Below are 27,726 nucleotides of genomic sequence, written 5' to 3'. Positions count from 1 at the left end.
CTCTTGCCCTTGTGAGGAGTGATGTGTGGTCATTTGCTTCTGTAGGTCTCTTAGTTGCCTGTCTTCATAGCTAAAATCTTGTGCAGTTTGTGAATTTGCCCAACCTGGATGGAACACAATTGGAGAAGGCTGGTTTAAAAAAAAGCAAGGTTATAGAAATTATTTTTTCTAACAGGATTAGGCATGTATCTGTCCTTTCATAAGAACTCCAGTGTGGCTTTCTCTTATTGCCCAGTGACTTACCAGCTGTAAAATATGAGGTATGAGGTCCTAAGAGAAGGGTGCTCCTTCAGCAAGTCTTAAAAGCTTTTAGTATTTCTTTTTTTTTTTTTTCCCTTTGCTTTTAGTATTTCTGTGTAGTTGGTAGAAATTGCAGGTTTCCCCATAGGTGCTAGGTACTAAATAGTTCCTTGTGAACTGACCCTTGATAAATGAATTTTTACCAAAGTCCTTTAGGAGTACTTGTTTTGTCAGAGCTTTTCCAAGTATTTAGGAAAACAGTGTGTTACTGAATTTTAGGTATTAGCGTGGTACTCAGAACTGGATCCTAACCTTAGATCTGTAGCTGAGGATGTTTTCAGAGTTAAGTGGATTACTAAGGTAATAAAAATGGAAGAGGCTGTGTTAGTTTGTTCAGTATGGTCTTTGTGATGTGGTTGATAATTGGGCTTATTTTTCAATTACAAGACTTTTTTTGGTGGCATTTTTAGGGAGTGGAGCAGGAGGGTGGAAATGGGACACAAAAATATGGTGAACTTTCTATGACCATTGAGTGACTTTGCTCTTTTGCTCTTGGGTGCTTTGAGGAAAGAGCATTAGATGAGTGAGGATAAGCTTGTTTTTGTTTCTTTCAGAAAACGTACACAGGATCAGTTCTTCCTAGAAGCGTTACCAACTATAACTACTGTTATATAACAGTACTAGTTTTGTGAATACCAGCCCAGCGGGTTGGTGGACTGCCATCTTTTGATTGGCTTCTGCTTTCTGAGAAGTTAGAGGTCTTCCTTTTAGAAAAGCTTGTTGGATAACCCCATGGAATAATCTTAATGGTCTGAAAAGATTAGTAGAGGCTTCCTTTCTAGACCAGTGATGTACTGTTTGCCTTTACTTATGTGTAGCCCGAGCTCTGTGGCTCCGGGTGATTGTAATAGACAATGTATGCATATCATATACATGCTTCCCTTTCATACTTTGGATGTTTTCTGCGCAGGAACTCCTATATATCCTATATTCCTTGAACTCTTACCTCCTCCTCCTTCATTTCTGTTCTGAGGGAACTTGGGGGCACTGAGCTGCATCTGAATTACAAGTTCCAGTACAGGCGGCCGCTGACTGACAGGATGGCTTCAGAGGAGACCTCTCCCTTGTACTATCCTAAAAGTGATGGGGTGGGCATCTGGAGATCACATGGAGATTCCTTTGCATTTGTGAATATGTGGTTCACCCCTTGTGTCAGGGCCTTAAGTGGATGAGAGGGGAGAACTATTCTCAGGATGACTTCTTACCAGGGCCTGTTACTGGTGTCTTCCTAAGATTCTGGGACTTGGGTAGCACTGGTACAGCTTCAGACTAGAGCAGGAAAGGATGTTTTGGGGAGAATAGTTCTTGCCCTTCTCAATTCTCCAGTTCTTTAAAAAAAAAAAAAAAAAAGGGTGAGGGAAATGATAGAAACAAGGCTCTTCCATGAGCAGGAGACTCTGAAATAAGAGCACTAGAACCTTGCCTTTGCTCTGATGGTGCCTTGAACTGGTTTCAGGCCAGTTTACTAATCAGTGAAAGCATTTTGTAACCTGGAAAGAGGCAAACAAATGGAGGTGGTAGTTACTAATGTTTTTCCTTTGACCAGGTGAGTTCCTGGAGACTGGACTTCCCATTCAGGAGTGGATTGATAAATTTAAGGCATTTAGAATAGTGGCTGGCTTATGGCAAGTGCTATAAAATTATTGGTAATTATAATTCATGAAGTAAACTATAGTCTGAATAGGAAGTGATGGAGGAGAAAGTACTACAGCCAGTATCTGAGCAACTATGAGACCTGTTTTTAGGGCCTGTGCTAGTTAAACCAACTGTGAGATCCTTTGTTTTTTATGAGCCTCCTAAGAATGCAATCTGTGTTGTGTGCATTTCATTTTTATATTCCTCTCAGGGCTTAGCGTAGGGCCAGGGTATTAAAGGAATGAAGTTCTTTGAATGCTGATTGTGGTCGGAACTAGACAGTTCTCACGTGACGCATCTGTTTTGTCTTTCAGGCCTGGGCATTTCCTGCCCGAGAGTTCCTTCGGAAGAAGCTGATTGGGAAGGAAGTCTGTTTCACGATAGAAAACAAGACTCCCCAGGGGCGAGAGTATGGCATGATCTACCTTGGAAAAGGTGAGTTAGCAAGGAGAAAAGGACTGACTTCTCTCTGAGTCTAAAGTTTCTCCAAAGATCAGATTTTATCTGATGGAAGGCCATTGTGAGTTCTGGTGGAGGTAGTTCTAGGACAGTTGTAATAGGGTAATAGGAAGTCCTTTGAGTACCGGAGCTGATGGTGCATAGGCCCCTGATTCCTGTCCTTGTTTACTCCTGTGCCTGTTTTCCTGGCCTGGTTTATGTGTGCGTAGTACACCCATAGCATTCTTGTATTTGGATCATCACCCTGTGGAACTCAGTGGCTCTGTGCTTCTAGGTCCTAGTGCTAACTGAATTCCTATGGCATCTGCTATTTCCTTTATCTGTCTTGTGGCTTTACTTCTCCTGGGGCTTTTTAGGAAAGGAAAAGTTGTTTAGGGCTTGTGGGTTTTTGCAAACTACATGTTTTGCAATGGAATAGAAAGAACACAGGCTTTGGAGTTGTGTAGAGGTGGGTTGAAATTCTGGCTTCTGTTGCCATGTATCCTTATTTAACTCTTAGCTTTTGTGAGTCCTAGTCTTTTCATTTGTAAGCTATTGAGAGAGTTGAAATAAATAGTATATGTAAAGTACTTGGCTATAGGCACAGACTATGTACTCAGTAATTCTATGTGTACATGCACATATGCCTATTGTTCAGTTGGGCCAGATGGCTCATGGGGTCTTAGGTGTTCTGATTGTTTTGGATTTGGTAGAGGGAGAGGAAAATAAGATTGTGGAATGGAGTTTGAACAGAAATAGAACATTGAAAGGATTGGTAGGGTGTCCTCCATAAAGCAGCCATTTTGGGATGTATTTTAAAAAAAATCTTTGATTAAATTCCGACTCTGATAAAATAACCTTTCAACTGAGCTGCTTTAGATAATCTTTTGACTTGGATAGTCAGTAAATACCTGCATGTAAGCAAGCAGCTAACAACATCCTCTTAAGATTCTGATTTTAACTGTAGAGGTCTTAGGAAAGTGAGTTAGGGACGACCCCGAGATATCTTGTTTGATTTACCCAGTAGACGAACACTCTTTTTAGCCTTCCAGACAGATGACCATCTGCTTTTTGATTGAATGGGAAATTATAGAAATACATACAATCTTTTCAGAAAGAGAAACAAATTTGCCTATTACCCAAAATTCAAATAATTTGGTAGGAAATAAAACAAAACACTTAAGCATTGTTGTTAGATGGCTGCTGGTTAGGAAGACTAGAAGTGTGTGATCTTCAAAATGCAGTTGCTCAAGGATTTTATCACTTTAAAAAATTGCAATTCCATAACAGCTGGTCAGTCTTCTGTTACCCTGCCAGAGACTTCACTGAAACTGACACAAAATGTCAGGTACAGTTACCTCTATAAAGACCACCTCTGAGAGTTCTTTTTTTTTAAAGATTTTATCCATTTATGAGAGAGAGAGTAAGCACAAGAGGGGGCGGTCTGGGGGTGGGGAAAGCAGAGGGAGAGGAAGAAGCAGGTTCCCTGCTAAGTGACTTGGGGCTGGATATCAGGACCCGGGCATTGTGACCCAAGTCAAAGGCAGACAGATGCCCAACCAACTGAGCCACCCAGGTGCCCCAAGAGTTCTTTTAGGTAAACTTAGTCTTCAAATAAAATGGTCTAAATATTTAAGGGAAGTTGACATTTAAAATTCTTTGTTTTTAGAAAGTTCATTTTTTAAATTGACCCAAATTATAAACTGAATATAATGTAGCATGATAATGGACTAGTGTTTAGGATAAAACCAAGTATATAGCAAGTGATCAATAAATATATACTGAAAGAATATGTACTGAAACCTGGTATATAGAAAGTGCTCAATAAATATATACTAAAAGAATGTTTGGAATTATCTACATTTTTTAGTTTTAAAGGTTTAAATGACTTAAAGTTTAATATTTTCACTAGCTCTTTTAAGGTAATCTCCATACCAATTCTAATGAAAGGGTACAGTGGCTTAGATAATCAGTCTCTATATGTTTATCCTATTTCATGGCTACTCACTTCTTTTTCTGATGGGGAAGAATGGTAGAATTTGAGAATTTGTGGTTGACCTAGAACTTAAAAAAAAAAAAATTAATCTTCTGACTTCTGGAGAAAATAGTCATTCTCTTGCTCAGAATACCATCCCATTTGTGACTTAATCAATTTTGTAATTTGATAAGTACTAAGCAAGAATAAGATCCTTGGCCTACAAATTCCCCATTTCAGTATTCTGTCCACCACATTTTGTTGCTGGAGTTCAGCCCAGGGAAATATATTTTTCTCCCTTTAGAAGGAGTAATGAGAACTCACTTTCTAGAAGTGGGCCAGCCAGTGGCCATTTCAGAGTGCCCTATGCCAAGACACTGAAAGCTATTTGGCATGCATTTGATTGGCTAGTTTTAAGACCTACCCATCTTGTTTGTACCTGGGCTTCGTTGTTTCTACTCTCTGACCTCTTGGCACCTTACTGCTCAACTTTTCATTTATTTGTTAAACCCTTCTTTTTGACTTTTTACTCTTTGAGGTTCCTGTTGCTTTGAAACAACCAGTGTAATATTTGCTAATGTTAGATAGCTGTGTGTGTCTGTGTCTGGCCTCAACAGTAACCTCAGTGGAAAGGTCCTTGTGATCCATTATGAACCTGAGAATTCATTGTATAAATATTCAACTTAACTTTCCTTGGTAGGAAAAGAAGCTTATAATTTGCTTCTGTAGCAATTTGGGCAATGCTAATGGCAAGGCATTTAAGCTGGGCTTGAGGGTGATGCGTATATTGTTACTGCTTACAGAAGTCAATATATACTGTATTAAATATAAATCTTAGAGAATTTTATTCTTTGCTGACATTACCTATTAGCTAGATTCCTCTGTTTCAGTTTATCTAGGATCTTGTTCTCTGCCATATTAAAGATTTTTATGCCACAGTTCCTTTACAGATGTCTTCCTTTATTGCTTTGTCTGACAAGAGGAGATTTAAGAGCATACAGAATCTGAAAGCTTTTTCAGTAGCATGGAAATGCAATTAATGTTTCAAGTGCTCAAGTAGAACCTAATCAGGTTGGGTTTTAAGTTTAACTTCATATTTCTTGCCTGCTGCTATATGATAGATTAGAAATCTAGACACTACCTCTGCCCCTGTGTCTCTGAGAGCAGGAGAAAGTCTTTGACTACGGTGTAGTTTGTCTTGGTGTCCTCTTGGAGCAGAGGATAGGGCATCCTGAGAGGAATTGGACTGTCTGTGTAAAATGTGATAGACAATCCTAAATGAATCTGTTTGATTGTACAGGTGTGGGTACTATTTTTGTTTGTTTGTTTGTTTTTAATTTCTGCTGTGTGCTGGGCACCGTGCTAGATTTACAGACATGGTGGTTTAATTTTTGCAAGAACTCATGTGGCAGGCACACTTCCCATTTAATAGGTGAATGAATTAAGATACCGAAAGACCTTGTCTAAGCTATTAAGTGGTGGAATTTGTATTCCGCTCCAGGCCTCTGCTCTTTAGGTCAGTGTTCTTTATACTCTCTTGGGCTGCTGTGTGTCTTGCTTTCTTTCAGTCTCCGTAGTTCCCAAGATTGCCTTTGACCTGGGAGATGCACAAGAAAATTAGAAACAAAGTCTTAAAGAAGAAGATTTATAGACCTTGGGTCTTCAAGACTAAACATTTTCGGACAAGAGGTTTTCTGAAAAACCCAACACTATATTGCAGCCTTGTCCAATTCCCTGGCAACATCATTCTTGAAGAGCTAAGGGTGAAAGTGGTTCTATTCAAGCTCTGCTGCTATTGGAGACAGATTTGAATTTTGTATTTAATTCCCTTTTTCCTCTTCAGATACCAATGGGGAAAACATTGCAGAATCTCTGGTTGCAGAGGGGTTGGCCACCCGGAGAGAAGGCATGAGAGCTAATAAGTAAGTATTTATTACTCTTCTGACCCCCTCAAACTTCCTTCCCCTCCACCATGAGAGAGTTGGGGTTGCCCAAGGGAGGATGGGTAGTCAGCTCTATTGTGGCTTTGCTATATTTTCTTTACCATTCCTTGGCATATAGTGGGTAACTTCTGGTGCTCTCCTGCCTTTTAGGATATACCTGTCCCAGTGTGGATTGTTCTGAGCCAGGAGGTCACTCAAGATTCATTAGTGGCATCTGACGTGTATAAATCCTTTAAAAACAGGCTTTAAGACAGGGCACCTCTATTCTTTATATTCATAAGAGCCAACAGCCATAGATATTTAGTTCCAAAGTATTTATCCATCCATCCCAAAAGATTTATTGAGCACTTACTATGTGCCAGGCTATGTTCTGGGCACTAAATACAGCAGTGAACAAGCAAACAGCTTCTGCTAACATTTTAATGGGGAGACAGACAAGAAACCAATAAACAGATAGATACATGATATATCACATGCAAGAAATAAGTGCAAGGGAAATTAAGTTGTGTTGAATTCTACAAAATCTGCTTAGAATCTAGGAAAACCAAAAAAGGGCTGAGTGGTACTTTTTTTTTTTTTTTTAAAGATTTTATTTTTTTATTCATGAGAGACACAGAGAGAGGCAGAGGCATGGACAGTGGGAGGAGAAGCAGGCTCCATGCAAGGAGCCTGAATGTGGGACTTGATCCCGGGACTCTGGGACTACTCCCTGAGCTGAAGGCAGATGCTCAACCACTGAGCCACCCAAGCATCCCTCAGTGGTCCTGTTTTAAAGTCAGGGAAACTTTTCTTTTTCTCCAAAGCCTTTTAGGTCTGTTTTGGTCTGCAAATCTGTAAATGTTTAAGTAGTAGGTAAAAGTACATTTAGCTAACGGCAGTGTGAACGTAATGGGAATGAGTGTTCGTTATGTAAGCTTTATAGCACATGTATCATGTTCAAGTTCACTAGTGTTGGATCACAGTAGGATGGATTGCAGCTGGCTTTAATTAACACTTTAGTCTCTGAAAAGTGATGTGTTACATCAGTAATTTGGAGGCTAAAGATGCTGTTTAAATCATTAAGTCCTTGCTGTATTATATGACTGTTGTTGGTGTACAAAAGGCTCTAGGTAAATATTTGCATGAACTGTACCAGTGATGGGGATGAGCAGAGGCACTTTTTGCATTCTTCTGTCTTCATAGACTTTGAGGCCAACTCATTCACCATATACTTCTTTGGGTCCCTTCTAGCTGCAAAGAGACATTTTTTGGAGCCTATAATTGGGGGGTGGACATGTGAGAATTTAATTGAATAAAGACATTTGTCTTAGATGGTGTTTTTGGAAGCTGAAGTTGTATCTTAAAATCATTGGCATGATTATCATTGCAGTATTTTTGGGGAATCCAGTTTGCAACCAGAATGAAAGTTTTTTAAAAGCTTGTAGCTCGGGATCCCTGGGTGGCTCAGCAGTTTGGCACCTCCCTTTGTCCCAGGGCGTGATCCTGGAGTCCCGGGATCAAGTCCCACGTCGGGCTCTGGGCATGGAGCCTGCTTCTCCCTCCTCCTGTGTCTTTGCCTCTCTCTCTCTCTATGTCTATCATGAATAAATAAATAAATAAATCTTTAAAAAAAATAAATAAAAGCTCGTAGCTCTATTATACCATCTCAACAAAGAAATTTCCCTCTGGAGTCCCAGTCTTTTTTTTTCTCCAAAGCTGTCTCAACTTAAATTTTCCTTTTTTCAGTTTCTATGTCTGCTTCTATCTCTTAAGCTACATTTTTTTTTAATTGAATTCTGATTGCAGTATGGGATTCCCAAGAAGTTGACTGACTTTTCTGAGGGGTAATGGGGAAAAAACAGTTCTGAAGACTTCTGGTTTAAGAAATTATAGGTCAGGGATCCTGTTCAGATATCCCTACTGCTCAAGGTGAGAGATTCAATTTATGCATATAGCTATTGATGGAACTGGGTATTGAGATTGTGGAAAGGCCTTGGAGTTCACTGTTCACTTTAGCTCAGGGGTGTGTGTGTGTGTAGTGTGTAGTATGTAGTGTGTGTGTGGTGTGAGAGAGAGAGGAGCCATTTCTGGTTTTGTTTTTTGGTCTATCTTCTGGTTTCCTAGCTGATATCTATATTTGGTTTCCTGCTTCATGAAGGAAGAGTCTTCCATTTTCATAATGGAAGCTTTTCAAACTGCTTTTGCTTATTAGCTGGTCTTACTGAATGTGTAAGTAGTTTTGGGATTACCTCTATTTTTTTTTTGTTGTTGTTGTTGTTGTTTTTTGTGGGATGACCTCTATAACAGTATCTGCTCTGCATTCCCCAGCCCTGTTCTGTAGACAATAGGGAGTAAGGGTGGTTCTTAGTCACTTTCCTTGCTCTGTGTCCTGCTGAGCTCTTCCTGGATTCCAGTTCCTGAGTCTAACATAGTTAAATGAAGCTGTACTCCTCTCCCTCCAGAGGCTTCCCACTGAGCCACCAACTTGTTCTCTTGTAATCACTGATGGTGGCAGTACTGAGATGTGTGTTCTTTGCATCTTCTCATTAAATGCTCTTATGAGCAAATCTGTTGTTTGAGGCAACAAGTCTGGAATTGGGAAATTGCACTCATGATAATTTTTTTGGTTATATAGGCTTGGGTCTGCAGCCATAGATCTGAAACAAATGCTTTGGTCTCTTCAAGGGGAGCAGATGCTGAAGAAATCCAGAGTTCAAAGAAGAGCCTGAATTTTTCCCCCCCTGTTGTGAATTCACCACGTGTGTTTCTTTTTCCATGTCCCAGTCCTGAGCAGAACCGGCTCTCGGAATGTGAGGAACAAGCGAAGGCAGCTAAGAAAGGAATGTGGAGTGAGGGGAATGGTTCACATACTATCCGGGACCTCAAGTACACCATTGAGAACCCAAGGCACTTTGTGGACTCACATCATCAGAAGCCTGTCAATGGTGAGGCTGGTGGGAAAAGACAGACATGATGCAGAGTGATTCCTATTCTCAAGTTTTTTGAGTTTTTTTAAAAACTATTTTACTTGGTATCCAAAGGAAATTGTTAAGAGTGCAGCAGCACCATGGTATTTTGGAAGGTAACTTGGATCCAGTTCGTTGAGGTTACAACAGATATATTTGACAGAGGTTAGTCCTTTGCTGGTGTAGGGTAGTAGATCACTGGAAATTTTCCACATTGAGATCTTCCTGTTTTCTAAAAGCTGCTGCTTCAGTGACATCCCTGAAACTGTATTCTGTATACATATAGACACATTTTTACACACTCATACACACTGTAGTTCTTGGCCCAGTTTTGAGTCCTTGTTAATTACAGACTGAGTAAAATTATTACCAAATCTGTATTATTACTTATTTTTTGCTGGGCACCTGGTAACTCAGATGAGCAGCCTAGCTTACCGATAACAAAGCTTTGGTATGAGCCATTAGATCCCAGAAAGTTGAAGACCTAGAAATCAATCTAATCTGTCTTCCCAGGAATAGCTTGTAGAAGAGTCTGTTATGTGGATATTCATGATCTTCTAGTGCACTTCTCAGGGGGAATTTGGGGAGAGGAACTGTGTTAAATGCAGTTGATTGGACATTGTTTATCCCTGGCACAACTTTTGCTAATGACTTAAGCTGTTTATTCTGTCACACAGCTATCATCGAGCATGTGCGGGACGGCAGTGTGGTCAGGGCCCTGCTCCTCCCAGATTACTACCTGGTTACGGTCATGCTGTCAGGGATCAAGGTCAGACCATATACTGGGCTATGGGGTGGATATATAGGGTTTGTGGAAGCATTCAGTGACAGTTATATTCCTCTACTCTGGGATTCTGGATTTACTGATTCTTCCTAGTATGGGCTATTAACATTGACTATAGTACTTTACACTGTAAATTTTGCCGAGGGACTATTCTTAAGAGATCAAATAAAATTATTTTTTGAAGTACTCAGTGTTTGTTTGGAGCTGTGTGGAGAGGTTGTTGAGACAAAGGAGAGACGAGAAGCTCTGAAGTTCGCTGAGAATGGCTTGTCTCAATGAAAAATAGCCATTTTGATTTAAGGAAATTATAGAGATTTTTACAGACACTGGTGACTCTTGGCAAGGGGGCATTCTTAAATGTAATTTAAAATTTCCCCATGATAGTGACAGGTGTTTTAGTTGCCTTCCCAAGAAGTCTAATAAGATACTATTTCTAGTCACTTTTACCAATATGTTTTAAAAAGGGATTAGAAAGCCTGATTTGAGACCTTTGCTAGCTTAGCTTTATGTTTGTGGTTTTAGATGGTTTGGTGTGGTGTGAGAGTACCTGGCACTCACATTGAGGCTGCATACCCACCTACTTTCCTTTTGCTTCAGTGCCCAACTTTTCGACGGGAAGCAGATGGCAGTGAAACACCAGAGCCTTTTGCTGCAGAAGCCAAATTTTTCACCGAGTCTCGACTGCTTCAGAGAGATGTTCAGATCATTCTGGAGAGCTGCCACAACCAGAACATTTTGGGTACCATCCTTCATCCAGTGAGTGTGCACATGCAGACTGGGCTGTGTGGGGTTAGGAGTACATTTGGTGTTTGATGGGTTGTGGTTTGCTTCTCTTCTCTCTCTCTGTATTTAAAAAGCATTTAAATATCTTGGCAGGATTATCCTCTGATTTTTGAGCCATTTTCTAGGGTGATACCAGTTAGCTGATAGAATTGGACAGATGTATCCAACTTACTTTTAGAAAATGAACCTCAGTTTTTAAGTATGTCAGGGGAAGAGAAACTCCTATTTCTTCAGGTGTTGGTCTTTGAGGTTGAGAGTAGGTGATGTGAGGGGCTGCCCCACAGATGAGCAGGGGGCACTGAAGTGTATAGAATAAGATTGCTGAAGTTTGTATGTAGGTCTAGGGGGTAGCTCTTTAGGTTTAAGGTATTGGTGGAACCCAGTGTGCCCAGGTGGCTCAGTCAGCTAGGTGTCTGATTCTTGGCTTTGGTTCATGTCATTATCTCAGGCATCATGAGGTTGAGCCCCTTGTTGGGCTCCCCATTCAGTGGGAAGTCTGCTTGGAACTCTCTCCTCTACCTCTGCCCCTCCCTCTGCCCACGTGCTCTCTCTCAAATAAATAAATCTTAAAAAAAAAAGTATTGATGGAATTCCGATGATGAAACCTTTTTATGGAAAAATTACTTTGTGTACTCCAAACCTTATCTAGTTACCTCCTAACTCTGCCTTTGAGCAGGAAATAGGTTCTTTATGTTCTTCTAGTTGTGCCTGTCAATTCTACTCAGACATAGGCTTTGGTAGGTGGGTTCCTCCTGGAAAGGGAGTGACCTTATATTGTACCATCCAAGTGCAAGTGAATTTTCATTATTTTAACCTGTATCCAGGATAGGCTATACTACTGTTACTTATTCTTTGGCTAGAGAATTCTTTCATGATGGTTGTTGACAGTTGTTGTGGAGGGCTGGGAGGCTTGTTTTAGAAATGCACCAAGGTCCTGTCTTTTTCTTCTGGAGAACTAGCTGTCTGTCTATGCCCTACCAGCTGGCTCTGTGTCACCGTAGAATGGGAATTGTACTTCACAGGGCAAAATGGAGCTGCTGTTAACCCCTCCTCAACCCATTCTTCAGCTTTCTCCTTTTGAAAAGGGGAGTAAGTATTGATCTTAGGGAAGGAAATAATAAGGTGTAATCTCTACTAAAGAATAACATCCTCCAGAGGAGCTATTGAAATGTCAGTTCCATTCAATGCCACTAACTTTTATCTTATTCCTATTAAGCAAGAGTTACTATGCTGGGTGTTGTGGGGATGGGAAGCCAAGGTTATTAGGACTTGCTACAGAGTGGTGTCTTCCATCTCAGGGCTGATTTCCAAATGAGAGAAACAGCTTTACCCTTTTTCTTCATCTCATCCCTTCTTCACCTCCCCTTCTTCCCTATCTTCTTTTTTTTTTTTTTTTTTTTTAAGATGAACTGCAGTATAGACTGTGGTTGTTGATTATGTTAGAAGTCTAGAGAAATGGATTTTCTTGTGTCTTCCTTCTCACGTGCCCTGTTTTTCAGAATGGCAACATCACAGAGCTCCTCCTCAAGGAAGGCTTTGCACGCTGTGTGGATTGGTCGATTGCAGTTTATACTCGCGGTGCAGAGAAGCTGAGGGCAGCTGAGAGGTAAGGTCTGTCAGGGAAGCCTTCCAGTCAAGGATCTTGTTTAGGGTCTTTAGGGAAAGAAATCTAGTGATCTTCTCTCACCTATCTATGTCAGTATTTGTTATATTTCAGTAAAGGATTAAGGAAATTCCAAAAGAGGCTAAGATCTCATAGAAGAGTTACTTATAAATCTTTGGGTTGTCTGATTCACTGCTGTGTAGTAAGGCCTAGATTTTATTCAGAAATTGTTCTTCACCAGATTTGCTCTTTAATGTTTTTGAGTCACTTTTCTTCCAAGCCCCTCACTGAAATTCTGAGTTTCAGGCATTTGGAATGAAAATCTTGAGGCTCATTCGAGGATGATATAATCACTTATGAGCTACTACCAAACAGGCAGGCTGGAGGCAGGAGTATGATGGAAAGATAGAGCCTGTGGGTCCTGAAACAGGACCATTCAATCCTGTTATTGTGAGGCCTCATGCCCTCATTTGTTGAAGCATGTTTTTTCTTTTTTAAGATTTTATTTATTTATTCCTGAGAGACACACAGAGAAAGACACAGTAAGAAAGGCGGAGACATAGGCAGAGGGAGAAGCAGGCTCCATGCAGGGAGCCTGATGTCGGACTCGATTCCAGGATCACACTCTGGGCCGAAGGCAGGTGCCGAACCACTGAGCCACCCAGGTGTCCCTGAAGCATGTTTTAATTAAAAATGTTAATGCAACCGTGGGGTGCTGTTGTCACGTTTTTAGCTAGGTGCTTTGTGGTTAAAGCATATGTAGAAATAACTTATTTCCAGAAGAACAATAGTTGGATATTCCAAAGATTGGGTGGCTATTTCAAGTGTCAAGGTTAAGAATATCCAGGTGTAGGTGAACTTCTTTAACTTAATAGGGTAAATGGAAGAAAATGAAGCAGGTAGCAAGAGTAGATGAATAGAGCTGATGCTTGGGGAAAGGCCCAGCTACCATCTCCTAGCATACAATTAAGCAGAAGACCACCAAACATTGATGACAATGATCTGCTCTCAAGGTGTGTTGTATGACTTATTTCAGAATCATAAAATTATAATGGTCTTGACAACTTTACAATTTTCGCCTTTGAGGCAAAAACTAAGCTTGTGCAGCTAAGAGATATGCAAGAATATGATTGGATGACTAGATTTTTTTCCCCCTTGGGTCTTTCATATTCTTCTGTGCCTATAAGCAGAAAGACTTGCAGCTTTTTATAAAAGTAGATTTTAATCTGGGCCATTAGATAGATTCGGCATATCTGATTAAAAAAAGATTGTATAAAACTCTCTGGTCTTTATGTTCCACAATTAAAGTCAAAAGATAAAATACTCTTACCAAATACAGTGTTCCAAATACCTGATTATTCTGTGATGCTCAAAAACTTTTTGTTGTTCAGAAAATCCTGTAAGTCCATCATTCTAAATATAAATTTGGTTGATAATTCTTTTTGCATTTTTTAAGTTCCTGCCTCTCTTCGAAGAAAGTGAGTATAATGGCAGTAGTATCTACATGTTTTATAACATCTGTAGGTTTTATGGATTTTTTAGAGTGTTCATCATGAAAACAGGTTTATAGCAAGGAATGCAAATCCTATTTCAATAATATGTGATTACTTGCCTGCTATTTTGCATGCTGTATTTGACTTGCTTGCATTGTTAAATCTCTGTCAACAACTACTACATGCTACTTTGTCTCTTTCTCAGTTAGTGCTTCTTTTAAAAAAAGTAATACTGTTTTCAGAAATAGTTCCTTTCCCTTGCACATGTATCCACTATTCATACTTATTTATAAAAACTTTGTAAGTACAAAACACAAAGTGTATTTGTCAATATAGCTGTTCACTTTTTTTTTTTTTTAAAGATTTTATTTATTTATTCATGAGAGACACAGAGAGAGGCAGAGACACAGGAAGAGGGAGAGGAGAAACAGGTCCCATGCAGGTTGCCTGATGTGGGACTCGATCCTGGGACTCCAGGACCACACCCTGGGCCGTGCTAAACCGCTGAGCCACCCAGGGATCCCCTGTTCACTGGTTTTTAAAAAATCTTTGCACATTTGGCTCTCTTAGCCTGACTGAAAAATTCCTAATGATTTTGGTACTGTAAAACAAATGTCTTCCAACCTAGTTTTTTTCACTTTTGTCTGAACTGTTGGATTTTTGTCCCTTATTTTCTTTAGATGTACTACAGAGACCATTTTGTTCTTATTTTCCACGTAAATTTTGGTTAGCTGATACTTTTTATTCAAATGGAAATTGGACTTAATGCTTTTTTAAAAATATATTTGTTTAGATGTGGGTGTTCTTCCCATTTCTTCCCATTTAGTAGTCTCCAGAAGATACTGGATAAACTAAAGACCTAGTTCAAGATGGACTTGTACTGTCTGGGCCTGACAAATTGCACACCTAGAACCCGATCTACGAGCCAAGGGTGTATGCTGTATATGTCTCTTGGATAGTTCATTTCTATATACTCTTTGTTGAGGCTTTCACACTTGTTCTGGTTTCACTGGTGGCCTTTCTCTTGGGTGTCTTATCTGAGGTAGAGTAGGATTCTGTACTGTTTGTTCCCATGGTGATGGCAGATTCCATTTGCTGACCCGTCTGAATGATTTGCATCCTCGTTTTTGTTGCCAGGTTTGCCAAGGAACGCAGGCTGAGAATATGGAGAGATTATGTGGCTCCCACTGCTAATTTGGACCAAAAGGACAAGCAGTTTGTTGCCAAGGTGAGTCATTCTTGGCATCTTAAGATGCATGGTGGACATTGTAATAATACAAAGATCTGAACAGTCAACCCAGAGTGAAGCATTTTTATTTTAAGGCAAGCCAGTGGTGTGGGGATGTATGTGCAATGATTGCATGCATGTGTCTGTTTATTGCAGGGGACTTAGAAACCCTAAGACCTTCCTTGTCATAATTTGCTTAACTTCATTTAGAAGTTCATGACTTAAAGTTGTGGATATTGCCATTTTGGAATATCTCCTATTTTGGGACTTCTGTCTGCCTAACAGATGGCTCTCTCAGATTTCCTATGTCAGAGCGTTATGTGACCTCAAGTTTTTCTTCTTCCTATTTTGGGACTTTCGTGGTTTTGAGTTTTTTTCTCATGTGATGCTTTTTCTGAGAGCTCTCCTGAAGTGTCTGGAGTGTATTCCTTTGACAGGAACTAGTGCTGTTGAATAGATTGTTTGAGCCCAGCAACGGTGCTATATGTTTTCTTAGTTGTTGGGTTTGGTACCTTGAGTGGTAGACCTGTTTTCCTCACTTTCCCAAAATGCTGCTGTAATGTTTTCCAGTCTTTTTTTTCTTTTGGCAAGAGATGCTGGAAGCTTTGGTTTTATGAACTTAAAGAGCTTAATTAATGTATCTATATCTACTTAAAGGTGGCTGCCCCAAGTGAGTTTAAGATAGAAAGCCACTAGGTGGCACTGTCAGCCTAGAAAATTCTGGACTGGTTTCTCAGAATGATAAAATTTTAAGTCTTTGAGGAATTGGCTGAATTTCTTCACTTTCCTTTTTATTATGCCCAAAGCAATAAGGTGCAGAGTACTCAAGTGTCTTCTCTCCCTCCTGTAGTAGGTGGTCTCTAAGCAGCTGTCAAGTTAGCCTTGATTGGGTCTTTAGTGGATATTAGTAGGAATACTCCTCGTTGGATACTCCTCCATACATCTTCCAAATCTTGGTGAATAGACTAGAATGAACCCCTGCTTCCTTTCTGTGTGAGGACAAGACTAGCTTGGAAACTTCGACACCATAGCTCTACCTAACTGGAACTTACGTGGTTCTGCTTATATTTCCTGTAATCTGTTCTGTTCTAGGACTATAGCTGCACAGTGGAAGGTTGATCATTCACTCAGCAAGGGAGTCAGGCCTTCTGGTTTTCACCATCCTTTGAAAGGCTGGATATTAGTGATGTAGATGAGGCTTAGGAGGGTCCTATTCTTTTGTACTGTCTTTACTGGCCATTCTTCAGTTGAAACTGAGCTTCTAGAGAAACCCAGAAGATTTTGAAGGGTTTTTGGGCCTTCACTGGTTGGGGGAACTAATGCATTGCTGAAGAAAGAAATAAAAAAATTGAGATGATTAAGTCAGTAGCTTTGTATTTTTCTTAAATATGACTTCATGGTAACTAGAAAAGAGCTGGCACATTTCCTTTTTAAATTTAGGATTCCAGGATATGTTTGTTGTGTTTTAAAAGAGTGAGGATTTTTTCATTACAATGAAGTTTTGTTTGTTAAAATGGCAGAATAGAGGAAGTTGCCTCCAAAAACTATCTGAGGATTATGGGGAATAGCTATTGTCCTATAGTATAAATTTAGGTCATTTGGATATAGGCCTACTTAGAGAGTAGAGATAAATGTATTTGTAGGCAGATAAATGGTTTTAAAACTTCCTGAGTTTTAGAAATTCTTCAGCATTATTATTATTTTTTTAAATAGGAGAAAAGCATAAAAAGGAGAAGAAAATGCTACATGAAACTATTATTCCACAAGGTTTTTTTAAAAAAAGTTTATTATACGGTCTTTCCCAGGATTGGCAAACTATGGCCCAGGGGCCAAGTCTGGCCCGCTGCTTGTTTTGTATGGCCTGTGAAGTATGGATGGGTTTTATGTAGAAAAAAATGTTTTGTGGCACATGAGAATTATGACATTTAAATATCAATGTCAGGAATAAATTGGAACATAACCATGTCTGTCTGTTTACATGTTTACACGTTGTCTATGCATGTAATACAGTGGCAGAGGTGAGTTGTGACAGAGACCATATAGCTTGCAAAGCCTTCATGCTATCTGGTCTTATACAGAAAAGTATGCTGACCCTTGATCTCTACCAGCCCTATTCAAAGTGCCTTGATAGAATATAAGGAGCTTGAGCCAGAATGTAGATCAAGGCATTGCTACTTTCATCAAGAAAAGCTTGCTAGAGAAAAAAATGTCAGCAATGTTCTCAGTAAAGTAGTTGATTTATGTTCTGGTACAAGCTCCTTCTCTCGTTGAAGACTGGCAGCAGCTTTTGAGTAGTACTGAGCTATATTTTTTTGTATATAATTTTTAAGTTTGTAAGTTTTTTATTTTTAATGCATAAAGATTTTATAGAATTTTTTGGGCTTATTAAGAAATGTACTAGTCCATTTTCCCAGTCCCTTGAAACAGCCATTTTCAATTCTTAGCTAATCTATATTTTTTAATAAAATCTTGATATTATTCTTTCTTAATTTTTCAGTGTTAGGCATAACCCTTTTTCTTCATACCATGGAAGATGAGGATTCACATAAATGTGCATATGCTTTTCTGTAACCCTCCCATAGGACTGTATCCTAATTCTGGTTCAGTCTTTACTTTGTAAATGCTAATTACCACCAAAGCCATATAATATATTATGATTACATTTCATTCTGTGCAGAACTTTTTGTTTACCCTGGATTTAATAATTTTAAAAGTTTATGTATTTTTTATGTACTTATTAATTTGACCTCCAGACTCTACCTGTCTAAATCTCCCCTTAAGACACTGATTCATCAGCCTGTTAATTTTATCTTTTTCAGTAATACCCTCCAGGAGCCTTGTGACCTGTGTCAATCTGGACTAGTTCTTTGTTCTTTTTCACTGTTATAGAGCTGCCATCTTTGGATATCTTCACCATTTTCCTGGGGTTTTCTTTGCCTTACTCTGGGTTGGAGCTATGTTTGCTGGATCCCATGGCTTTATAATTTACTACTTTATTTCGGTGGCACACATTCTGTAGCTTCTTGGGAAGAGTGCTTGGCAGGTAAATGTTTTGAGACTTTTCATGTCTATTTTGTAATTAAACTTGATCGATAGTTTAGCTGGATATAGAATTTTATGTTAGAAGTTACTTTCCTTCAGAATTGTGAAGGCATTGCTCCACTGTCATTTAGCTATTGGAAATTTGTTTTTCTTTTTAAGAGGTCTGATATCAATTTGATTCCTCATCCTTATATGATTTGTCTTTTTTCTTTCTGCAAAGTTTTTGCATATTCTTATTTTATCCTGAAATTTCACAGTAGTGCACTGTGTATATCCATGAGTGAGCATATTATACTTTTTGATTTTTAGCCCTTTGTGTCTGGGAACTTCAACTACTTTTTGTTGTTGATTTCCAGCTAATTTCTTTGCTATTTTCTAGCAGATGTTTGACTTTGTTGACTGGTCTTCTAGTTTTTTCCTGTTTTTCAATCTTTGTCTCTTGTTCTTAATTTTTTCATATTTACCCTTTAGCCCTACTACTGAATATTTCATTTATGATAATTGTATTTTAAGAGCTTGCTTTTTTTTTTTTGTTGTTCTCTGGATGGTTCTTTTATTTTTTATTGCAATGTAACTGGCATATTATATTAGTATTATATTAGTTTCAGGTGTATAACATAGTGATTTGATGATTCTATACATTATACAGTGATTACCACAATAAGAGTAGTTATCATCCATCATCATATGAAATGTGCTATTACACTATCATTGACTATTTCCTATGCTTTTCATCTATATTACTTATTTTTTAATCTCTTCACCTGTTTTGCCTTCACCATTTCCCACACCTCCCAGCCCCCTGGCAACAACCAACTTCTTGTTCTCTGTATTCGAATCTTTCTGTTTTATATGTTTGCTTGTCATCCCCCCCACCTTTTTTTTTTTTTTAAGATTCCATGTGTAAGTGAAATCATGTGGTATTTGTCTTTTTCTAACTTGTTTCACTTAGCCTGATACCCCCTAGCTTCATCCATATTGTTGTTAATGGCATGATTTCACTTTTTTTAAAGATGGAGTGATATTCCACTATGTGTGTGTGTGTGTGCATGCGTGTGCGCACACGCACGCATGCCTGTGCACCTATGTGTATCCACACTTCACATCTTTTTTATCTGTTCACCTATCAGTGGGCACTTAGGTTGCTTCCATATTTTGGCTATTATAAAGTTGCTGTAAACATTAAGGTGCATATATCTTTCAAATGAGTGCCTTTGCTTTCTTTGAGTATACCCAGAGGTATAGTTACTGGGTTGTATGGTTTTGTGTTTTTCTTTTTTTTTTGTTTTTTTGAGGAACCTCCATTGTGTTTTCCACAGTGGCTGCACCAGTTGATATTCCCACCACTAATGGGTAAAGGTTTCCTTTCCTCTACATCCTTACCAACACTTCTTATTTCTTGTCTTTTGACACTAGCCATTCTGACAGGTATGAGGTGTAATACCTTCTTGGGGTTTTGATTTGCGTTTCCTTGGTGATAAGGGAGGTTGAGCATCTTTACATGTGTCTATTGGCCAGCTGCATGTCTTCTTTGGAGAGATGCCTATTCAAGTCCTCTGTCCATTTTCAAGTTGGATTGTTTTTTGATGGTGTTCTGTGGAGTTCTTTATATATTTTGGGTATTAACCCCTTATCAGGATACTTCATTTGTAAATATCTTGTTTAGTAGGTTCCTTTTCATTTTTGATGATTTCCTTTGGCCTGCAAAAGCTTTTTAGCTTGATGTAGCTCCAGTAGTTTATGTTTTGCTTTTGTTTCTCTTGCCTGAGGAGTCCGATCCAGAGAAAAATATTGCTAAGGTCTATGTCCAAGAGATTACTGTCTATGTTTTCTTTTAGATGTTTTATGGTTTTAGGTCTTACATTTAGGTCTTTAATCCATTTTGAGTTTATTTTTGTTTATGGTGTAAGAGAGCAGTTCACTTTGATTTTCTTTTTTATTTTGCATGTAGCTGTCCAATTTTCCCAGCACCATTTACTGAAGAAACTGTCTTTTCTCCATTGTATATTCTTTTTCTTTGTTGTAGATTAATTGACCATGTAATTGTGAATTTATTTCTGGGCCTCTTTATTCCATTCTGTTGATTTATCTGTGTATTTTTTCTTGTTATTTTTAATAGTAATATTACTTGTTTCAGAGATGAAATATCATCTATTACCTTTGAGTAATTATAATTTTTTGAAAATTTCTATTCCCTGCATAGTGTATATTTTCCAAGTTGTTTTTAATTCTTTTTAGTTATTTTGGTCTCTTATTTTTTGTATGAGAGTCTTTCCTTAGTTACTTGGTGTTCCTTAGCTCTTTATTTTATTATTTTATTTTATTTTATTTTATTTTAATTATATTTTATTTTATTTTTATTTATTATTTTTTTCTCTCTTATTTTAGAACAAGATCTTAAACACTGGGTTAAAACAGTGAACTTATATGGGATTTATGGTATATACTTGAAATCTAGTCCTAGGTTTTGGTCCCATTTTCATCTCCACTTGAGATTTCTGATTTGACAATTTCTTTATCTTGGCTGGTGGGAAACTTTGCAGTATAAATCAGATTGGCTATTAGGTTTTCTTATCACTAGGCCAGGATTTACCTTATCTGAGTGTGTGGAGTCTGTTACCACTCATCTGCTTTCTAGCTTCCAATGTTTTGTTGCTCTATTCTTCTCTCTTGTTATATTTGTTCTATTGGACTTCTCCCCCCGCCCCCCCCCACCCAATCCCTTTATTTTTATTTAAAGGTATTTAGAGAGGGTGCCAAAGTGAATGTTGGAGTTTGTTTAGTTTGTTCATAATGTTCCATTGTAAGACTGCATAATTTATGTAACCAGTCCCCAATAGGTCGATATTTGTATAGTGTATAATTTTTCCATTATTTAGAAAATGGAATAAATCTATGTAAATGGCAGTTATTTCCACAGGAATATTTTAGAACATATTTACCAAATTGCTTTCTAGGAATGTTAACCATGTATAGCCCTACATGTGTTCATTTTCTAACATGCTATAGAACAGAGGTGGACCAACTTTCTTAAAGGACCATATAGGAAAAAGTTATGTTTTATGAGCCATATAATCTGTTGCACCTGCTTGACTGCTGCCCTAGCAAGAAAACAGACTGTGAATGATATGTAAATAAATGAGCCCGGTTGTGTGCCAGTAAAACTCTATTTACAACAGTAGGGAATGGGCTAGATGGCCCTTGGGCCATAGTTTGCTATCCCCCGTTGTAGAGCACAGGTTATCAATGTTACGTCCAAAAACAAAAAAATGATGTTTCTTTTCATAACCTAGAACCCAACTGCTGTTTTGTAGTCATTTTACCTGATGAAAATGTCTGTTTATACTATGCTACTATTTTTTTAAAAGATCATTTATTTATTTATTTGAGAGAGAGAGAGCACAAGTGAGCGAGCACAAGCAGGGGAGGGGCAGAGGGAGAAGCAGACTCCTCACCGAGCAGGGAGTCCAATGTGGGGCTCCATCCCAGGACCCCAGGATCAATACCCGAGGCAAAGGCAGATGCTTAACCCATTGAGCCACCCAGGCACCCGTATACTATGCTACTTTTTAAGGAAACCTCAAAGGGTCCTAAGGTGCCCTGAGACTTCACAAACACAGTCTGATGGTCCTACAAGTTTTTGCTGAAGGATTGTTTTGAGGCTCATGTGACTGTAAGGCCTGAACAAATAATGGTTCTCTCTTCAGCAGTCCCTACCCTGTCTCCTAGAAGCTAATTGTATAGGGAACAGCTAAAAGTAACCCGTGAACTCTTGAACTAGATGCCTCTTGGGCCCTATAGGTGATTTCTGGAACTGATGCTGTAGATAAGATGTATTGGTCAAGTCTCACTTCCTAGGAACTTGAAATCAACAGAGTATTGTCTTGATACATGTAGCCTGCTGAAAGAATGTTTTCCATCCTCTGCTTAAACAGTTTCACTTCTTAAGGAAATGCAAGGGAGGGCTCTCCCTGTCTCTCCAGGTTAGCAGAGAAACATGTTCACTTCACAGCGATTAGCTGAGCCTGCTTGAGACTTTTCTGCCTGTTGTGGCTTGCCAGTTTCCTGCCTGCCTTCCCTGTGGCGTTTTAGCTGATCTGTGCTGTTTGTAGCCATATGGTCCCCTGAGCACGTGGTTTGGCTTCCCTGTCCCTGCTGCTGGATTCTTGGGCCTTGCAGATTTTACAGACCCGAATAACACTCAAGGGTGGTGGGAAGGATGGGGAATTGACAGCATGTTTTTAGGAGGTGGAGTCTTCTCACTGCCTTGATTAAAGGCCTCTTGCTTGGTTCTCTGTATTGAGTGATTGCTTAAACAAGCAGAGCCCTTCTGCTTTGAGAAGATGCAGAAGAATGAGAAGTGATTCCTGCTTTCAAGGGGCTACCATCTAGAGCTCTGTCTGGAAGATTATCCTAAATAGTCAACTGTCTGGACTTGGTGGCATGTGCAGTTTTGGAGGTCAGGTTAGGTCAGGTCTTGCCCTGATCATTTTTTGCTATGCTTCTAGTCATAGCTCTGACTGGAGTTTAATTGTCATGCCTCTCTGAGATGGCTTTTAAACAAAGCCACCTTTTAATATTTTTGGTATTATCTAGACTTTCCCATTATATTTGCATTTGGTAATGTGGAGAGAACAACAACAACAAAATACTGGCTATTTCCTGGACTTTTGCCAGAGAGCTTTCAGGTGAAGAGGAAGTTCTGGGGATGGTTTGGTTAGGAAGGTGGTGCTCTGCACCAAAAAGAGATCAAGACTTGATTTGTAGCTTAAGTTAGTAAGCTGATTTGCTGATAGGAAAATAAAGTTGAAATAGAAAAGCTTTGTTAAAAAAAATATTTACTTGGTATTTTTCAATTGAGATTTTATTTTTCAAGACAGTTTTAGATTCACAGAAAAATGGAGCAGATAGTACAGAGTTCCTACATTACCCCTGCCCTCCTCCCAGTTTTTTCTATTACCTGACATTAGTTTGGTACATTTGTAATTAGTGTACCAATATTGATATGTTATTATCAACTGAAGTCCATACTTTAGCTAGAGTTCCTTAGTTTTTCTCTAGCCTGTTTTTCTGTTCTAGATTCTCTAGAATCTCACCCACCATAGCACACTAAATTTAGTTGTCATGTCTTGTTAGGTTCCTTTTGGATGTGGTAGTTTCTCAGACTTTCTTTGCTATTGATAACCATGACAGTTTTGTAGAGTACTGGTCAGTTATGTTGTAGGGTGCCCCATCTGTTGGAATTGGTCTGATGCCTGGTTTCTTTTTAAATACTTATTATCAACTAATCTGCTTGCTCATACTTAGGTGCCTGGAATTACTTGCATCAAGATATTGTTGTGCTTAGTATTTTGTCAAGGGTATAGGGTGACCGCTGTACCCTTCTGGGGGAGGCTCAGGCATGTAGGGGGTGTGGCTCCAGGCCATCGCTGTTAACAGTTAGGACATACTTTTTATCCACTTCTGGTTCTGCTTCAGTGGTGTTTCCATGATTAGCTTTGGCGAGAAGAGACCTAGCAGCATTCAGTCTTAAGGAGCAGGAGAAGCAGCTGGGTGTCATGATTTTAGACAGTAATAAGGATATTTGGTGTCGCATTCCCAGTAGCTTCATCAGGGGCACTCCTTGGTGACACCCAGAGAAGCCCTGTGTGCACTGATGGTCCTTTTATTTTTGTCCAGCACTGACAATTTAGGCAGCTTTGGGAGTATTGGTAGTTGTATCTAGGGAGCTATTCTGAGGATCTCTGTAGCTCAGGAAACTGTTGGTGGCTCTTTTTGCTCGTTTTATATATGCTGCAGGGGTTTAGGAAGCTGAGCAGTAGCAGCCTTTGGCCTCCTGGTGAGCACTATGGACAGGCTCTGCAGATGGAGAGTATGGCAGCAGGCCAAGGATGGGAATGGCTGTCCCTTGCCCCTGACAGACCTCTGCAGTTCTCTTGACTTGTGGCAGCCCTTAGCCTACGCTCATCATCATTAAGCCACTCATTTTTCCTTTTACAATTGGGCTTCAAGAAATGGAGAAATTGGATTTAGGGCTTGTATTTTGAGTCCAGCTAGTGAGTTTTGTGGTGCAGAAGCCCCTGCCTCTTAGATTATATCCTGAAGTATGTGGTTTGGTAGGTGTGTATAGGGTATAGGTATAGGGTATAGGTAGAGTGATTAGGGGATTCATAGCTTGTGGAGAGAGTGAGTGACGCAGGCATACATAGACTTACCCTGGTGAAAGTACCATACGAAATATCACGGTTATAAATGTGGTCTGCAGCAGTGCTGATGAGCAGGCTTTGAACAGTAATCCACTCTTCATTTTACTTATTGCACAGTACGTGACTGTAACCACTATTTTATTGCTTCTTCCGTGTCTGTGCAGGAGCTGCTTGCTTGTTCTCTGGACAGTAATGACACAATTTAAAGAGGAATAAAAGTCGTAAACCCCACTTACATACACACATGGACACACACACGTGCACTCACTATACACCTCTTCTTCAGAAAGCCGAGCCTTGTTAGGTTGCCAACATCAGAGTGCAGTTCCTGAAGAGGAGGTTTCTAATCAGGGAGATGCCGAGCAGAAAGTCTGCTGCTGAGGCCTGAAATTTACAGCTATAAGAATCCATTTGCTGCTACTGCTAACACATTCTAAGGGGTGACGAATACCAGTAACTTGTCACAGGGGTATGCTTAGATCTTCACATTCTGTAATCAGGGGGTGAAGGTGTGAGCACTACAATGCTTTCCCTGGTTTTATTCCTCTGAGCATGATGAGGGAGTGAAAACTGTCTAGGTATTTCTCATGTCTTGATCACGGGAATTTCTCTGTTTTTGGCATTTGATAATTTAATAATAGTTAGTTTTGGTGTGAGAGGAATATGTAGCTCTGTCACTGAGATTTAGGAATTCTGTGAGATGTGTGCATTCAAGATGATAGTCTTGTACTTTTGAAGGAGGAGCAGTATTGATTTGCTGTAATAGCTGTTTTGCTTGGTATGGCTTTGTGGAATTTTTCTTCTCTGGTTTGAAGGCTGGATAGCAGAATCACATGTATCATGGATACTTTACCCCACAAAAGTTTTGTCATCCGTTTTATGATACTTCTCCTTTTACCCAAATGTGGGATTTTGAAGGGTGGAGAATCATTAGCTGTGGTCTTTTTCTTGGTCAGTTGTCCAAGTCACTACTGGTATCTTTAGGGAGTGGGAGGAAGATTCTATTGTGAAGGGCATTTTTGCTTGGTGTTAATGTGTCTAGATGGTAATGAGAACAAGATGTACTCTTTTTCTTTCAGTTGGTGAATCTGTAGTTTTGGTGATACCTTTTGGGCTGTTTTTAAGTTCTGCGTGATTGTTCTTTGATTTGGAGGGTCTGGTAAACTTTGGTACCACCCATACCCAGGTAACCAGCCCTGACCTTGTGGTCCTCGGGTGACCACAAATCATGCTTTTGATTGCCCTTGGACTTTTTTCTGGCCAGGCAAATTTTGGGTTCTTGTTGCCTTTGTGTTTAGCTTTTGTGATTCTCAGATCTGTCAAAAGGTTAAAGCAGAATGGCTATGGCTATTTGAGACGATCTTTTGCTGTGTTGAGGTCTGCAAGTTAATCTTAGATATTTGAAAATACCCGCTCTCTTAATTTACACCATTCTTTCTCAGACCTTTATTATTCTGCTGGTCACTGGCCTGTTTTTCCCTAAATGTACTTCCCATTACTTGGGAATAAATCCCTGGGTTTTACCACATCTGCCAGCCATAGTCAGCCTTCCATGGACTACAGTTTGATTCTAACCGTCATCTTTTTTTTTTTCCCCCATTCATTCTGTCTGATGGTATTTTTTTCCCTGCTATTTCCTATCATGTATAATTTCTCACTTGCTTTTGGTTTTTGCTCTTCCTTCACATTGCCCCTTAAATCAGTCTTTACTCTTTTTGGTATGTGGTTGGCTTGTTCTTTGGAAAAGGTAGAGAATAGCCATTTTTGGAGGAGTCTGCAAGTAAATGGTTGTATTCTGTTTTAAAAGATGTGAAGCCTTCCATGGAATAGAGAGGACTCTTTTAGGATACTTATCAGTGTGATATCCACCATAGCAAAGGAAAGTCTAGCTCCTTTTGTTTGTTGCATGAAAGAGGAGGGAAATTTTGCGAGTCTTCCCTCACTGTGGCAGCTTACCCTGTAGTTTGTTTAGCTGCCTGTTGGCTCCTGATGGAGCCTGATTGAAACCTGGCAGAGTTGGTTTTGATTCTGCAAAGTGGATGGTGACAGTGATTTGTAGTCAATAGCTGCCTTGTAGAAAAATATTACTTGTGTAAAAAAACAAAAACCCCACCCAGAAAACAAAAACCCCACCAAAAAATAAAAATCCCAAACAGCTTTGTAACAACAGTCTCTGACTATAATCAGGTGAACTGTAGACTGCTAGCTGAATTATGGGTTCTGGTTAAAACCCTGATGTAGTCCTAGGCTGGTTTCAATGCAATTTCATTCTTTACACCCTGGTGGGATGTTCTAATAACCTCCACAGAGGAATATTTGTGCTTTTGTCCTTGGAGTAGGTATCCTTGTAGGTTTCTCAACAGTAGAAGTTAATCTTTTTTAGCTGAGATTGTGCTCCAGTGTTACTGATATTGTGGTCTAAAACAAAGTTGTCTATGGTAGTATTCTGAAAAGTTGGCTTTCAGAGTAGTTGAAGTAATGTCTTAGCATTTTGAAACGTTTACTGTGAGATGAACAGCTGAGCCTCTCCTTTCCCCACACTGTGGTGACAGTTCTTTTTGCCCTTCACTTGTCTTTGATTTTTTTCTGCTCTTTAGGGACATCATATTTTGGTTCTTATCCAGTGCTAATGTCTTCTAATCCAGCCCTTATCTCTTTTCCTAGATTAACATTGAAATAGGGATTTTGATTTTAGTTTAGAATTTGTTTCAAAGAATATCTTGAATAACATGTACAGACTAGATTTCCAGCAAGCTTTGTAGTTAACCACAAGTCTTGGTCAGGACAAAAGATAAAAAAGATCACTTTTTATGAATGATACAGATTCTGCCTCATTGAGAAATCACAATATGGTCTTTAGAGGACTGATAATTCTAGCATTATTTTATCTAACATAGTTACACCTTGAAGGATGATATTGGATCTACCCTCAAATGGCTATCGATCTGACATTCCTCCCTGTGACTATGGTGGGCCTTACTCCTTAGCATGTGTGCTGTGAGATCTGGGCCATTGGAGCAGGTTTAAGTATTTTTGCCTTTTGCCCACAGGTGATGCAGGTGCTGAATGCAGATGCCATTGTTGTGAAACTGAACTCTGGTGATTACAAGACCATCCACCTGTCCAGTATCCGACCACCAAGGCTGGAAGGGGAGAACACACAGGTGAGAATAGGCAATGGAGCCTCTTTTCAAAAAGCAAAGGGAAGATGCTGGAGAATACTTAAACATGGTACATATATGTGAGAATGCTAAATGAGAATATTTTATATCTCCAAAATATTTATTAACGTCTGTAGCCTCACTGTCATTGGGCAGACATCAGTTTCTCCTGGACCACATGCACTGCTCT

General features: G+C 39.3%; 1 protein-coding gene across 1 annotated transcript in view; it reads left to right on the top strand.

The window, feature by feature from the left end:
• The window catches only part of SND1 (staphylococcal nuclease and tudor domain containing 1), a 427,586-nt gene that overhangs the window by 35,357 nt on the left and 364,503 nt on the right, over positions 1–27,726 (top strand). The window contains exons 3-10 of the mRNA XM_038556610.1: positions 2,250–2,370; positions 6,192–6,270; positions 9,055–9,215; positions 9,914–10,005; positions 10,618–10,776; positions 12,303–12,409; positions 15,037–15,127; positions 27,426–27,539. Coding sequence (XP_038412538.1) covers positions 2,250–2,370; positions 6,192–6,270; positions 9,055–9,215; positions 9,914–10,005; positions 10,618–10,776; positions 12,303–12,409; positions 15,037–15,127; positions 27,426–27,539 — 924 coding nt within the window. The remainder of the gene's footprint in view (positions 1–2,249; positions 2,371–6,191; positions 6,271–9,054; positions 9,216–9,913; positions 10,006–10,617; positions 10,777–12,302; positions 12,410–15,036; positions 15,128–27,425; positions 27,540–27,726) is intronic.

The sequence above is a fragment of the Canis lupus genome, chromosome 14 (assembly GCF_011100685.1).
Source record: "Canis lupus familiaris isolate Mischka breed German Shepherd chromosome 14, alternate assembly UU_Cfam_GSD_1.0, whole genome shotgun sequence".
Taxonomy (NCBI): domain Eukaryota; kingdom Metazoa; phylum Chordata; class Mammalia; order Carnivora; family Canidae; genus Canis; species Canis lupus.
Note: the sequence above shows the minus strand (reverse complement) of the source record. Positions and strands in the feature narration are given on the sequence as shown.